At 35.7% G+C, this 16,147-nt stretch overlaps 1 protein-coding gene across 3 annotated transcripts in view; it reads left to right on the top strand.

The window, feature by feature from the left end:
* Positions 1-9,527, top strand: part of LOC149552870 (uncharacterized) — a 211,737-nt gene extending 202,210 nt beyond the window's left edge. For 2 of the 3 annotated variants that reach the window (XM_089788401.1, XM_089788400.1), the window contains exon 10: positions 8,293-9,527. In XM_089788401.1, coding sequence (XP_089644527.1) covers positions 8,293-9,093 — 801 coding nt within the window. In that variant the 3' untranslated portion in view covers positions 9,094-9,527. The remainder of the gene's footprint in view (positions 1-8,292) is intronic. The other variant, XM_089788402.1, reaches the window with a different exon arrangement.
* The last annotated feature ends 6,620 nt before the right edge of the window (positions 9,528-16,147 follow it).

Genomic DNA, 16,147 nt, shown 5'->3' with positions numbered 1-16,147 from the left:
CACAAGGGTTTCAAATTCTCAATCATATACGGAGGTTTTCCAAATGAAGCACAATAAAATCACATACAAGGGCTTCAAATTCAATTGAATTTTGAAAATAGGTTTGCAAACACAGAGAAGATAGAGAAATCAAGAATGAGCAATGTTTACCGTACTGGGGTAAAGAAATTAATGAATATAGACAATAGATAAGAACAACAAAACTCCTTGTATTATTCACATATGCCGAAGACACTACATTATGCTTATGATGATGATTACAATGATCCTGGAGGGTGTATAAATACTTTCCGAAGAACCTTCCCAAAGGGGTCCATCGGCCACATACAACATGTCAGCTACATAACAAGAACCTTCCCGAAGGGGCATATACCGACGACATACATCTTGACACACCCTGTTAGCTACACAATATTTATCGACGACATCATCCCTCCAAAAAGAAAAATCGTCTTCGGACAACAACAAACAAAACTCAAAACAACTAATTACATTTATACATAAAACAATATAGACGTCATGAACCAGAAGGCTGTGTCGAAGCTGATACACTTGTTCCATCCGAACCTTCAAATCAGCTTTGATCTGAGAGTTCTCCACTACTTCTTTTAGCATCAATGTAACCTCTTGGCACTCAGCTTCTTTCTGATCATGAGCCTTCTTCACTGAGTCCTCCTCCTGAAGTGTTGCTGCCAAATGCAGTTCCGCTGCTGCTAGTTGTTGTTCTGCCTCCTGCTTCCCTCGTGCACTTTCCTCAAGTTGTGCTAACAGGGCTGTCTGCTCTGCTTCCCATGCAATCTGTTGAGTGGCAAGTCGGTCAGCCATCTCCTCCCGAGCCTTCTCCGTCGTCTTCCGAGTTTCCTGTCCAACCTCTGCCGCCTTCTCTCTGTAAGCACCAAATCTGCCAGGGACTTGCTTCGCTCTGTAATGTCAGCAAGGCATGAACGAACATCCTTATCCTTCTCTTCCACTAGTGGTAGAGGGTTTGTCACCTGCACCCCTCCATCTACTTTCTTTGCTACTGCTGCTGCAATCTGATCCTCCACCCCTGCTGATGCCGGTACCTTGACTACTTCGCTATTCGACCAAATGGCCTCCAACTGCAGGTCCTCTCTCATGGGAGAATTAACAACAAAACTTACAATTTTAAGTTAATCAGAAATTCAAACATGTTAGAACTTAGGAAACTTAGAATTAGAAAAAGTTCAAAATTAAAATCAATTTATTTTCAAAACTTGAAAAGTTAATAGTTTACTTGTAACAACATAACTTGCTGCATTATCTGTCACCACCTGCACCACCTGTTGCTCCCCCACCTCTGCTATGACTCCCTCAATAACCCCTCATAAGTATGTGGCATTTTTTATATGAGTGGACGCATCAATGGATTTGAGGATCATGGTATATCCTACAAAACAATGAATTATCATGGATCATCAACAAATCAACAAATTAGCAATCAACAAATCAAAATTTGAAATATCCAATCACGATTCCCAATTCACAATGTATGTAAGAAAGTAGAATGATCAATCACCTCCACAGGAAACAAGAAAATTGAGTGTTTTATTCCTCCTATCCATCCAACCATCAGTCATGATGGTGTAACCCTTTTGGATCCACTCCTTTCGGTGGTCCTCAAACTCAACCTTCATATCCTCTACCATTTCATCTAAGAGGTATCCACTCAACTCAGCCTTAGTTGGGGCTTTAAAACCCTGGACCACAAAAAGCAACTGCATCTATCATGTTTTACCAATAAGGAGCCCTATCACAAATAGATTATGATTAGAAATTTAGATGAAAAATCATTATGTAAGCTTGTAAAGCAAATCTATGATAAATCAATGAATCATAAAACAAGTAGATAAAATTAAAATTTTACTTTAACCTTAAAGAAAACAAATAAAAAAGAATCAATTACCTGGCTGCAACAAATGGAATGTTGCAAAAGTACCAAAATTTACAAATTTATTTCTGGTAGCATCATGAATCTCCTTCGAATCCATGCGTTGAAGCGTGGGTTGTGATCCAGGAGTAGTGTTGGGCACAAAGTAACTATCCAATTTGTTCTTCCACACTATAGGCTGTAATAGGTTGGACTCAATCTAAGTATAAGAGCGACTAGCAATATCACTAGCATGAGCACTAGAACTAAGACAAAAAGGAGGTCTAAAAGAATCCTCTCCAACACAACCTATGGATGCAGATGCGACTACAAGAGCATGGGAGCCAATAGCCTTAACCCTTCAAGTTGCCTTTTCTTATTCAATTTCTCTTATTCATATTTTTTTAATGCCATTAAACAAGTGCATTTTGCCTCAATAGTTTGTTGAGTGCAAATTGTAATATCATGTCCAGGTATAGCAGCAATGTGGTATTTGAATTTATAAATACCACCAAAATTTATTTCTTTACAAAACATACATTTCGTTTGAATTTCGGTTCTTCCAGGAAAGTCTTCGCTATATTTCCAACATTCATCTATTTTACTCATTGTGAAAAATGAGAGTTAAGGCTGCTGCAATAAGAAAAAACAATTAAAACCTCAAAGTTTGAAACTAATAAGCAAAAGTCATAAAACAACAAAACCAACTTTGCAATTTAATAAAACTAAAAAACATTCAAGATTTGCAAATGAAAACTAAAAAAATTTAACAAAAAATGCATAATACACTAACATGCAAAAAAAATCAACACTTACCTCTTGCAAATGAGTTGAGTGTTGCTATTGACTTCTTAATGCTCCCACTGCAATCTTATGGCCTCCCCAAATGGATTTTTGATCGCTTTGGTGCTCTTCCTTCTTAATGGTTGCAAATCTGTGGTTTTTCATTCCTATTCTTCTCTCTCACTTTTCCTCTCTTCTACTCATGTTAAACAATTAGAAGGTCCTTTAGGGTTAAAACAAAGAGGAAAGACAAAAAATATATTAAAAAAAAAGTGTTTTTATTAAAAAATGTCTTCACTTTTGGCTGCCTGTGCGGCCAATTCATCAGGCCAATTTTTTGCATGAATTGGCGATTCATGCCATTCATGACGAAAAATCGGTGATTCGATTCACCGGCTCCAAATAAATCCCCATGCATGAATCGAATCGCCAAACCGGCAATTTTGGCGATTTTAAGGCAATTCTTGAAACTATGGTGTATATATATATATATATATATATATATATATATATATATATATATATATATATATATATATATAATTTATACATATTTGTGTCATTATATTAATGAAATAATAATTAATGAAATCGTTTGGTTTGACCGACTGTGGATTACCACATATATTAGCTTGAGTTCTAAGGAAGTGGTCACTCTAATAATGAGGGAGGCATTGCCGTGAACGGAGGTATCTCCAACATAGGAGGCACATCCTTTCACAGGGTGTCTCCCCAATACAGCACCTCATTTCTCCATACACAACCAGGATGACTAAAACTGTTCTTTTTAATCTCAATATATAACAATCTCACTGTATGTTAAAAAATTGATTTCAAGACTCCATAAAAACAGTTAAAATTTTTTTATTGATCTACTATTTGTTACAGCTCTAATCGCACCAAATCCCTTTCTTTTGCTGTTTTTTTTGAAAAAAAATCAATTGTGTCTGCCATTTTTAGTAACTAAAAACGCACACCCATGCAATGATAAATCTGGTTCTTTAAAAAACATTGTTTTCTTCACTTGAATATCTACTACAGACTGCAGATTCTGGAATCAAAGTGTTTGGTTTTACAGCTGTCGATCCCCTTACAAAAATGTTTGTGCAAAGATGCCAAATATACTATGACAAAGTATCATTGTTGCTTGCTGGTCACCCTCTGATGCGAAGGCTTCAAAGAGAATACACCGAGCATAGATAAACGGTTTAATAATGATATATGGCAGAAATGATTTGTTCCTGCAAGAAACATATAGGCACCTGATATGGAATTTCCATGTCATATTCTTTGTATAGAAGTGATTTGTCACTGCCACCTAGTGCATGGAATCATAGTTGCCACTTAAACTGACATACAATTTATGACTGCATACGCCTTCTCAATGAATCAAGGTTTCCTTGAGTATATAATGGATGAGCATAACAACATACACCTGGCATATTCATTGAAAGAGGAACCCATATGTTCCCCATGTGTACAACTGATCAATAAAGCTTTCAAAAGACAAGTGAGCAGACAACTCACTCATCATGCCAAAACAGCTCCGCACAGTACACATGCGAACACTCGAAAACAAACACCAACAGCACACCACGAGGAGCATACACAATGGACTGTAATATGAATTCAAGCACCAGTCACCAAGGAAAAATACCAACACAGCCCTCTGTGCTAGAAGGTGCATCATAAATGCATATGATGCGGATCCTTTGAATCTTCAAAAATGTTATTCAAGCATCACAGATGTCTCTCAAAATTAATCCTTTGGTAACAGTGAAAAAGTCTACTATATGATTGAAATACAAGCCATACCAGATTTTACAGCCCCTAAAAAATGGTTGATGCTTATTTTGCACCTCTCTACTACTTCTTACAACTGTTAGTAAGGTCAAAGTTTATATTAGTATGTTGTTGTATAGATAACTCACAATCTCGTGCCCATGTAGTGTCTATATCCCACTTTGATCGAGTAGTTGAATATGGTTTGCAATAGGTGCAACCCTTGTAAAATCTCACTCAAATATATCATGACTAATAAACAGTAATTATGTCTCATAGGTGGTGGTCTATATAAAATCAAATATCCTTAACCAACAAATAAACACCTAGATAAACATGCAATGTAACAATCTTCAAACTGATTACATTTAGCAATGGAAATGATCTTTGAATGGAATCACTCACAACGAAACAAGGGTTTTTTGTAATGTCCCCATTTTTGCTAACATCAAGGTTTGAGGTATTAGCCTATTATTTTGATTCTTGTAGGCTAATTATTGTGGATAGAGGATCTTTTCAGGCAGTGGCTTGGCTTGGGAGTGTCTTATCTTCTCCACAATTCAGTAAGTTACAAGTTGGTCTTTGTTTGGCTCAAATTGGACTTCGTTTGGGCTTAGTTTTGTGTACTACTATTTGTGGTAAGTCGGGTGTTGATTGAGATGGACCCTTTCTATTTTTGGAAAATGCTTTTGGTCACACGGAGAAACTATACATGTGACACCTATTTCAGATGACATTTAAATAATAGGTATTTTGGGAGGTATTATATTTTTAGTGGCCAAATCATTAAATGACTTATTATAAAGTTATAATTTAACTTTATAATTTCACTTAAGTTGAGGGTTGAGTCATCATGAGAAGGGGCCATTTATTTAATTAATTATATGCCTAAGTCAAGTCTAAAATGTTATAAAGTTGTGTTAGAGATGCTTCGTAAGTGAAGTTACATTTTGGAAACTAAAGGGCATTGGAGATTAATAATATGCGCTTTTTGTGATGAGGGAAAAAGCAACGCTTGAATATTTATTTTCTTTTGTTGCCTTTGTGGCTTTTTGAGGTTCTGAAGTTTGTTCCCTTGCTGTGATATAAGGGTTTCTGAATTCTGAGAATTGCTCTAAAGTGTTATTGCAAATTGTTGTTGTTGTATAACAATTTGCCTTCCTCTCCTACTATTCTTGCTGTAGCTATGGAGAGATTGGGGTTTGACTGATCTGTGAAAGAGTTTGCGAGTTTCCAGCATACCTGCGTTTCGTATCTGAAGCTCATGTGGGTTTCTTACAAGCAGCCATTCATTGTTGTAGCAGCCTTTGGTAGTTTCCAGAATTGCCATAGCAATTTTCAAGCTCTATGTGTTAACCAAGAGGCATAGTGATCATTCTTTACCACCTGCGATTTATTTCTGGCATTGATGTGAGGACTAGGGAGCTGAATCTGGGTTTAGTGCTGCACTTTTTGTGCTAATTATTGCCCAGTTCCACTGCCATTTAATAGTTGGGCTGCCTACCAGTTGTTCAGCCCTGTGGTTAGTGTTTTAAGGCTGCAGATTAGGTTTCCAAGGCTACAATTTCATGCACATTGCAGTTCATTCATTGCTGCAAATGAGTAAGGAATTCACCAGGTTCATTTCATTTGTGAACACTTGTAATTATGCAGCACAATATTTCTTAAATAAATTGCTGAATGTATTGAATTTGACTGGACTCAAATAAGATTTTAGTTATATTTCCGTGAGGGGAGATTCATTAAATCTTTTGCTAAGTCTGAATTGAAGTGGACTTTTGTTCATTACTTTAATAACCAGACTGATCATAGGTATTTAAGAGGTGACTTTATCTTAGGATAAGTTGTAATGCCATTTGCAGAATGAACCTTTGAAGTTCAGAGTTTGCTTACGAATTGTTTGACAAAATGTCATGCATTAGATTAGTGAACTACATGGTAGAAGAACATGGCATTTGTTTTAGCTATAAACAGTCAGGGTTATTACAGTGGTATTAGAGCGGTTTCCTGCCAGCCAGCAGGAATTGGGCTCAGTTATTATTTTGATTGGTGCTTACTTCTGAGATTGTTAAAGTGATTCTGTTATTAGCATTCAGTGACATGGATGGTGATAGGAGATTCATTCCGGGTAGATATTATACTCGCAAAGGGCGTACTTCTCCACCAAGGGATGGATAATCTAAGATACAGGGCATTGTGAAATAGTTGGATGCGCTAGTGAATGAGTTAAATCAAAATCACAAACAAATGACCCAAATGATTTCAAATCCAAGATTTGAGTAGAGTGTGATATCACTTTTTTGTAGGAAGAAATGTGATGATGCAATGGTGGCTATAGATGTGCAGGACACTTCTTATGAGACACCACGTGAGTTGGACACAGTGAATGCGGAGTGTGATGGGAATTCATGTCAGGTTGAGTCGGATGATGCAGTTGTTGGCATGCGTTCCCAAGGTCATGTAGTTGATGGCAATGCAGTGATGGTGGAAGTAGGAGCATGCAATGATACAATCATATTTACAACTACTTCATGTCAGTTGAGCCATCTATTGAGGAGTTTAGCAATATGCATGGAGTTGTTTATGTGTGTTTTGATGATAGCACACATGTTGATGATTATGAGGTGAGTGATGCTGAGATAGATTATTGAACTAAATGGTAGAAAAACTTGGCATTTGTTTTAGCTATAATCAGTCAGGATTATTACTTTTTTGTTGCCATTTCAAAATTTTCAGCCCACTCTCAATCCTTATATGGAACTGCTCTATTGGAATCAGATTGTTGTTTTCATCTTCAGCTTCAGCCTTCTGGAGTTTTGTCTATTGAGAAACCAGTGGGGATTTCATCCAGCCAATAGGACTTTGGCCATAGACACAAATCTCAAAAACATAATTTATATGCCATTCAAATGAACCCTTGTCCTCTCCTCAACTTCTTTTATAACTTTGTTTGAGAGGAAATCCTTTTATTTTCCTTTTTAATCTTTTATTCTGCCAGAACATGGCCTTTAAACTACCTTTTTGGTCTCTAGTGTTTAGTGACACAAATTAGGTTTTTAAGAATAGTTTTAAATAATTAAATTTAGTTTTCTTTGAATTTATTATTTATGACATTAATTTTGATTGTTTAATTATTTGTCAACGTCTAATAAAAAGAGATTACAATTTCACTTGCAGGAGGCCTCCAATAATAAGCCCAAATTTAAGCCTTTCGAGACCACATAGACCTTCATCTCTAGACTTGTGGAGTCTTTGACATTCTGGGAAGGTTTTCTAACATTAGTGCAAATGATTGGAAAAGGGATACTTTGCATCTTATATCACATCATGTAGCAACACATTAACATGAAATAATATAGAGATTCAACAATTAGTCTAAATGAGCTCATTCCTAACATAAGCTGAAATGGTAACATATGTAGATATAAACTTTGAAATCTTGACATTCAACAATTCTCCATATTTTCTAAATACATTCATTGTAACATTCATACAAATATCTAATCTTTAAAATGTCAATCTTTTCTATATGCAAGCTTTTTTCTCAAAATAAGGGTTAGAAATGTTGTTTCAAAAAATGTCAAAAAATCACAATATTAAAAATCACGGTGCATTAACTCTTCAGAAAAATTGAATATTGTTAAAAGATGATAACCATTAAGAAATCACGAGTTCTATATGATTTGCTTCTTCTTGGATGGAATACCTCATTTACAAGATGGATTTGTGTGTGCATAAAATATTGTTAAAGGAAGTTTATATATATTATAGCCTTCTTGAGAGCGTCTAATTTTTACTATATCTTATACTTACATGGACATAAATTTTGGAAATGTCAGAGTGTTCTTGCAGCAAGCAGTGGGGAAGAAATCTTTCGAAATATCCTTGAGTATGGACCTATGTATGTTCGCATACGAGAGGGATTACAGTCTAATAAGGAAACCAAACGAGGAGATGATTCCTCTACAATCAAAGAATTAATGAAGTCCAATAGCATTTCCACTGATGAGGTTCTAAATGGTGAGCAAATTAAAGAATGGGAAACAAAAGGCAAAGCTGTGTCCACAGGCTTACTTGATATAACAACATTAGAGGAAGCTTCCACATCAACGATAGAGTTAGTTCACTCTAGAGGAAGAGAAAGAGACCATCATGAGACATCTCCAACCCCTCAACAGGGGAAGTTATTTCCAGAAATAAACAACATTGAACAACCCCAAATAGAGGTGAATATCAGTCATATTGATCCTGAAATACAGAAAGCACTAAAAGTCTTAGATGGTGCCATTGCTTTTGTGAAAACACATGCTCCCAAGGAAGAATCTCAGGTTCAAGCCATGAGCCCCATTATGAACTCTGAATCCCAGTCAGCTAGTTTAAACTTGAAAGATATTAGTGATTCAGAACCCGAACAGCATTGCAATGGGAATACATTGGCTTCATTTCTTCCTGGATGGAAAGTGACAGAAAAGCTTGAGAAAATTGGAAGTCGTAATGGATTGGTAAGGATACATAACAAGGAGGATGAAAATGAAGACTTTATAAGAGAAATAAATAAAGGTGAACATAATGTTCCAAGCAATGCCAAATTGAGATCAAACAATCCTTCTTGTTTTTCTTTTCTTTGTTTTTCAAAGTAACATTGTTAACTATGTCTATTATCTATTATCATTTTGCATCTCAGGTCCACTCTATGAGAGGAGATTATTGTATCAGTAATTGGACTTATTGCATGGTATCACCATCAGTCCATTACGTTTTCGCAAGTAACTTGTATAATACATGTTGAAACACAACTAGATATTTGAATTTTGAACCATGATATTCTTTACCTCTTGTATATTAGGAAATTCATACCCAATGCAAGTTGTGGGATTCTTCTTTCACAAATATCCATGATGTATTTCTGAGGTATTTCCAACTTTTGAGTTTATGGCAATGCTCAAAAGTATGTTTGGAATCTTAAGTTTAGTGATCTACGGGTGGACCTGGCTACATTTTGCATCAATAAGAATATGTTTCAATGATGAACTGACTTGTTTCACAGATTCAATGTAATATTTTATCCAAAGCAGATTTGGTGGCACCATTATATCTGTACAGGTGAAGGTGTGGGCAAATGTAAATATATGTAAAGGAGTGTTTCCCAGTCAAAGTTCATATCATGTGATTTCCGTTTAGTGACAAGAAAAATCCACATTTTATCTATTTGTAATTGATGCAAGCAGTTACACAGGTATCAGTATCTCTGCTTTTCAATAGACCACGATGAGTTATCTTCTGCAAATTGTGGAATTCTTCTTCTGCAAATAACGAATAATGTATTTCTAAGATATTCCAACTTTTGTATCTATTTCAACACTTGAAAGTACATTTTGAATCTTTAATTTAGTGATCTCCGAGTGGACTTGGCTACTTTTGGTATCAATGAGAATATGTTTCAATGATGGACTGACTTGTTTTACAGATTAATCTGATGTTTTATCCTCGGGAGGTTTTATAGCATCATTATATCTAGTCCAGGTGAAGGCATGGGCAAATGTAAATATCTGTATACAAGGAGTGTTTCCAAAGTCTCAGTTCAAATCATGTGGTTTCCAATTATCGACAAGAAAAATCTGCATTTTGTCTATTTATAATTGTTTCAACTGGTTATGGATATATCAGAATCTTTACTCTTAAATAGATTGCAATGTACTTAATGTCAACCAGATTTGCCAGCAGCCTAAGGCCGTAGTGCTGGTCAAAAGTCATGTATTATGCAACTAGTGTTTAATGCATAGGCAGGAATGACTCCCGATCGTGCATGGACATTTGTCTCGCGGGTGTCTGACAAGATCATTCCTCAAAACTAAAATTATTTGTTGATAGATATTGTAGAATCTGTTTGCAATTAGTATGAGATTTATAGTCTGATTGCATATTTTTTGGATCTTATACTCGTTAGATCAATATAAGCAATCTGAAGTTAGGAATGTATGTTTCAAATTTTTTTTCCTTATGTTCTTTTTTTTGTTTGGGTGAAACTAGACTTTTGAAATTTAGAACAAATGTTTTTTTTCTTTTAGTATTCTAGAAGGTTTAAATTCACCACCATTTAGAAGTCTTCACCATGGACTTTGCCATTAAATCAAATGACCTTTGCCAAATTTTAAAACATGTGAGTTGCACTCTTTGACCTCACCATTCTTGGGTGGGCCTTGTTTGAACAAGTTATCTATTATCATTGTCATTTTATTTGTTATGAATTAAAAAAAAAAATCCCTAGCTTGACTGGCAGATAAATGTGTATAAAACTGGTTTAATATCACCAACTAGATGTTGTTCCAAAATTCCTCAGATGTATCACACAAATTTTAAACGACAATCGCATGCAACAATTTTACAATTATCCAGCAATAAATCCACCAAATACTCAAATGAGCAGTCTCATAATTGTTATTGCACTAAAATATTCAGCGATACAGTAACAATCATAGAATCCAATCCTAAATACAGTAGTAACAACCAGATTGGAAACAAATAAGAAGGAACTTGAACTTGTACTTGCACATGTGAACTCCATCGTGAACTCACCACAAATGCTGAACCAGGTTTGTGTCCAATCCACCAGGATAGTTTGAAGGTTTTTGTCCTCATGTTCCAGAAAGAAAGCTTGAAGCTTTTCTAATTCCTCCAAGAGAAATCTGAAATGAAAACTGAATCCAGGCATGCCGAAATGAGACAAGCTTCCTTCTTTTACTGCCCAATGTAGCAATCTTTCAATTTTCCCTCCTTGTCTCTGTCTTCTTCTTCTCTTTAAAATATATTTTTCCCACTTAAGAGAATAGTTTGACCTTAAAAAAATATAAAGTGATTTATTAATTTTTCTTAAAATTTAAAAGCCACTTTATTAAAATAATTTAATCTTTAGGCACTAAAATAAATAACCAATCACACTCGGAAAACCATGTAAGATAGCTTGTTGAAAAGATCTCGCAAGATACTCTAAGTCCAACACTAAAAATTCAAAAATGAAGGAACCCTGTTGACTTACTATAAATGATAAGTATCTAGAAACCTTGTTGACTCAACTCTAGTCAGCCTAAAATTGAAGATACTTAGGGTGAATCTCACACTAACCTTTGCAAAGTCCTCATTAGTCCATGAGACCATGCTGAAAAGGGCCAGTGACTCGTCAAGAATTAATGGGCTAGAAAAAAGGGAAATTATTGTTCTCCGCTCCCAAAGATTGCTTTCCCTCTAGCAATTTACATCTGCATGTTGTGACTAAGATTCCTGGATTCTATATTATCCTCAAAGAAGCTACTCCCCCAAGCTATTATGCAACTCTAATACAAACATGTCTAGAATTGTGAAACCACTCATCAAGACCCCGCAATAGTAATGCATCAATCATACTAATACTAGGATCCCAAATCACCCCATTAGTCGAATCACCATACCATGTGTTGCTATCATACACGAGAAGATTCTCAATCCAACTGAGAACCTCACTCCAACATGAGAATGTTCCTCTCGGGTCCCACAAACAAAAAGATCATCCAATTTCCTAGTTGTTTGTAATATCTTGTCAATTTGTACCGATAATAGGTGTAATGTCCAAGATGTCCAATTGCCATGATAACACCCCTCTAATATGTATCTTAAGTCTGTGATTATACTAAAGATGTGAACTAGCAACATTGTTGATCATGACTAAGGAAGTGGACCAATCCAATCACCCATCCACACCTATGAAATAAGTGGTATGCTAAGTCCTCCACTTGTGGGCTGAATGGAAAACAAATTGGATCCCATATAATGTGGTCATAATGTGATGCACTGCGACTCCTCTGGAAATCTTGAATCAACACTAGGATTCCATAACTGCTTCTCTATACCATGAGTCACACTATGCACATCATTGTATGAAAAATTCAAACTAGTAAGCACAATCAACATACCAAGCTCAACTATCCCATACTAAATAGACTCTAACCCAAATGCCATCATCATGCTCAATCTCTATAACTGAAGAATTACCATAGACATTGGATGAATTGTTATGACAATGTGGTTGAGTTCCAATTGCATGAAGAGGAGAACAAATCAATGGATACCCATTTGTACTGTCTTCTCTTCTTGTGCACTACTTGGTCTTATTGATAGCTAGGTCTCTATCCAAGGCTGATTTTTAATTAGCATTATGTTCAACTATCAGATGTACCAAGGTAACCACCTCATGGATGCAATCAACACCAAAACGAGAAGTACCCTCTTTCGAGATTGAGAGTTGGGACTTCTGATCCATTTTGAGAGGTGATCCATCATCCGACTCAAATAGTGGATTCTTAGATGTCCAATCAATATTTATCTCAAAGAACAAATTGTCAATTAGCTTAAGTTTCACATTTACACTTATGCTTCATCCGAATAACATTATGTTGGACCAACGGATTGCCATCATAAGAGTGAATATCCTTTCACCTTTCCTCAGCTGCTACTACACAAATAGCTGATCTAAAGATGCTTTATCAACCAAATGACATAATTCCCTAATGCATGGTAACTACTTCAAATTCTCAGGTAGATGATCCATGATTGTGCCTTTTTCAACCTTTGGTTTCTAAGAATACCATTAGCTTCATCCCTATTAAGCTGCCCATAAGATTGAATTTTGTCTTTTCTTTCATGACCCTTTATAAGCTGAAACAAATCTTCCTTCTTTTTGTAATGAATCCAAATGGCTCTCTCTGGAGACTAATGGATATGTATGTATTTCTCAAAGGCTTTGACTTGTGTTTGGGATTTTCAAATATGTCAAATACTGAAATAAATAATAATAACTTGCCACTAATTAAGCCTGGATTGAATTTTAATTGAAGTTCGCAATTTAGTGTTTTTCCCAAAGTGAGATTTGCCACTTACACATGAGACCGAAAGAGAAACTCAATGTTCACAATTATCTATTGCTCTTAAATTACAAAGTAATTCATACTTAAATTGAGGCAAACATGGAAGTTTTAAAAAATTTTTTTTTTTTATAGAACTTGTCAAAAATTTGTTCCTTGTCCTTGGTAGCAAAGCTATTTGCCTAAATTAGGGAAGAGAATATTGTAGCAATACTTCGAAGATACATACTTATTTTGAAATGAACAAGACCACTGCATATTTTAAGTTTCTAGAAGGTGGAATCTACTATAACTAGAACTCAAAATTCCAAATACAAGTTGGCTGGGAATGTGTGCTTTTATAAGCAACTTTGAGAATTTGGTACAAGTAATATTTTCTTTTATATGCAACATACAGAATTTGGTCCAACATTTCATGGGCAACATTACTTAACACAACCCCCAAAAACAACCACTTACCAATTCAATTATAGGGGCATTTTGCCAAACAATTTTTGTAAGATTCCCTATTGTAATTGATGCAAACTTTAACACCAAATCACAAGCTCGTAAAATCACATTTTAAGTAAACACTTGGTTGAATGTGATATGCACAATTCATCATTTATTACTCAAAGAAATTCTGTCAAACTCCTAGCAAGAAGTATCTTTATGCAAATTAATAGAAGTCTAATGTGAATGAATGAATGAATGCTTTTAATGACGTCCATGAGTCCAGAGTAGTCTAAGGGACCGAAGATCAACCGCACTAGGTAATTTTTGAATTCCTTTCCATTTCTAATCTTTTGGTATGTATCTTAACCAAAAAACCAATAGTTTGCTTTATGTTATCTCCTTCAAATAAACTATGCATGTTGTCCGCCCTCAAGATGGCATCGTAGAGAGATCATATGTTGTTGTATGTCATGCATTCTAACAGAAAATGCCATTCTGTTTCAACTGCTCCAAACCTACAAAATATGCAAGTTCTCTACTCCCAAGTCTCTTTGGGCCTCTTCCATCTTCCCATCTTGCACCCGAGGTGATGAGATCCCATCCTTAGTTGTGCCACTAATAACCTTTCCTTACCTTTAATATCAGCCCCAAGGTGCATTTTTTCGCCAAGTTCCCCAGTTGGGTTAAATTCTTTAATATAATAGGCTTTTTTCTACTCATATTATTGTTCCACATGGCATTGTAAAACGTCCCTCTGACAAACTTTCTTATGTCCGCATTTGTGTTCAGGCAATCTTGTAACTTGATATTCCATTTAGCCAACCATTTAATGTTTTGCTTCATCCATGTTTTCTTCCTTCGGTTAAGAGCCTCTCCTTTCATAGTTTTTAGCCAACGATGATCCAGCATGTTTTCAATCTTCTTTAAGTAACTAAGTAATAGGATTATCACAAAAGCCTCTAATAGAAAAACCCTGGCCTCAGCCATAAGAATTTCATAAGGCACAAAACTCTTGACTTTTAGATTGCTTGTGAGTATTTGTTTCTAAATTCTCTCTATTTGTCTCCACCCCCATTTTGACATGCTGGCCCCCCATGCCTCACAACCATAAAGAACCACTAGTGAGACCAACAAACCAAAGAGGGTCTTCTTGGTTTTCCAATTCCATAATTCTATTGTCTTGCATCTATTTTGGAGTAAAAATGAAGCTTCTAGCCCCCTTAAATCCTTGCTCTAAAAGTTTGCTTGCTGAGTTTATAATGGAAGTCAATCCCAAGATATTTGTATTCTTTCACAATTTTCTGTGGTTTGCCTTCAAATAGGAATGTGATATGCTTTTCTTCTCTCCTTATAGAAAAAACCATTACTTTGGTTTTAGTAATATTCACCTGCATCATAACTTCTTGACATAATTTCTCTAAGGACCTTAAATGATCTCTTAGCCCTTATGTCATTTTTGATATCAAAATAAGAACGCTAGCATACAAAAGAAGCTTCACCACGTACCTTGCTAGGTGAACACCCTCCCTCTTGGTTTTATCTAACCAAACTTCTAGATTATCAATGTACAACCCAAAAAAAGTAGGAGATAAAGGACATCCTTGTTTAATGCCAATGTCACTTCCAAAACACTTCAACATTTTGCCACTAGTTTTGATTTTGGCTCCAACTCGGTCATATAATCTTTGCACTGTTGCTCTATACTCATCCAGAATCCCCAAATCTTTCATTCTATTCCATAACTTGTCTTTAGGCACTGTGTCAAAAGATTTCTTGAAGTCTACAAAACAATAGTAGGCTTCTTCTCATTGTTTCTGCCACACTTTCTCTATCATGTGTTAAAGAGTGATACAATGATCAATTGTGGAGTGTTTGGATATGAAACTAGTTTGCCCTCTTTCTCTCTTACCTTCCTTTTCTACCCATTTTCTGATCCGACATTCTACCATGCTCCCAAAAAGTTTGCCCAAAAGTGGGTTAACCATAATAGTGCAGTAATTTGATGGATTGTTGACATCTCCACTCTTAAAGAAGAGGATAACCACACTAGTTGTCCAGTCTAATGGGAAACCCTCAAAAGCAACACGATTGAAGATATCCTTTATATGAGGCACAAGGATTTTCACTCCCCATTTTAAACATTCAACTTGCAATCCATCAATGTCCCTAGCTTTACCATTTGCTAGAGCATTTATCCCTATATTGATATCCTCAACCGTGGAGATTTTCTTCATTATATTCACAAATGGAGGGATGTTCTCCTCTTATGGGCGCTCATAAAGTTGCTTAGCATACTTAAGCCATTGAGCATCTGTAATGTTGTTATTTATTTGTTTTTTTGCCTACTGTAGCTCTCTCCAAAACT

Source organism: Cupressus sempervirens, chromosome 6, assembly GCF_028749045.1.
Source record: "Cupressus sempervirens isolate cs-2001-9-10 chromosome 6, ASM2874904v1, whole genome shotgun sequence".
In the NCBI taxonomy this organism is placed as follows: domain Eukaryota; kingdom Viridiplantae; phylum Streptophyta; class Pinopsida; order Cupressales; family Cupressaceae; genus Cupressus; species Cupressus sempervirens.
The sequence above is the reverse complement of the archived record's forward strand: the minus strand, read 5'-3'. Positions and strand labels throughout refer to the sequence as shown.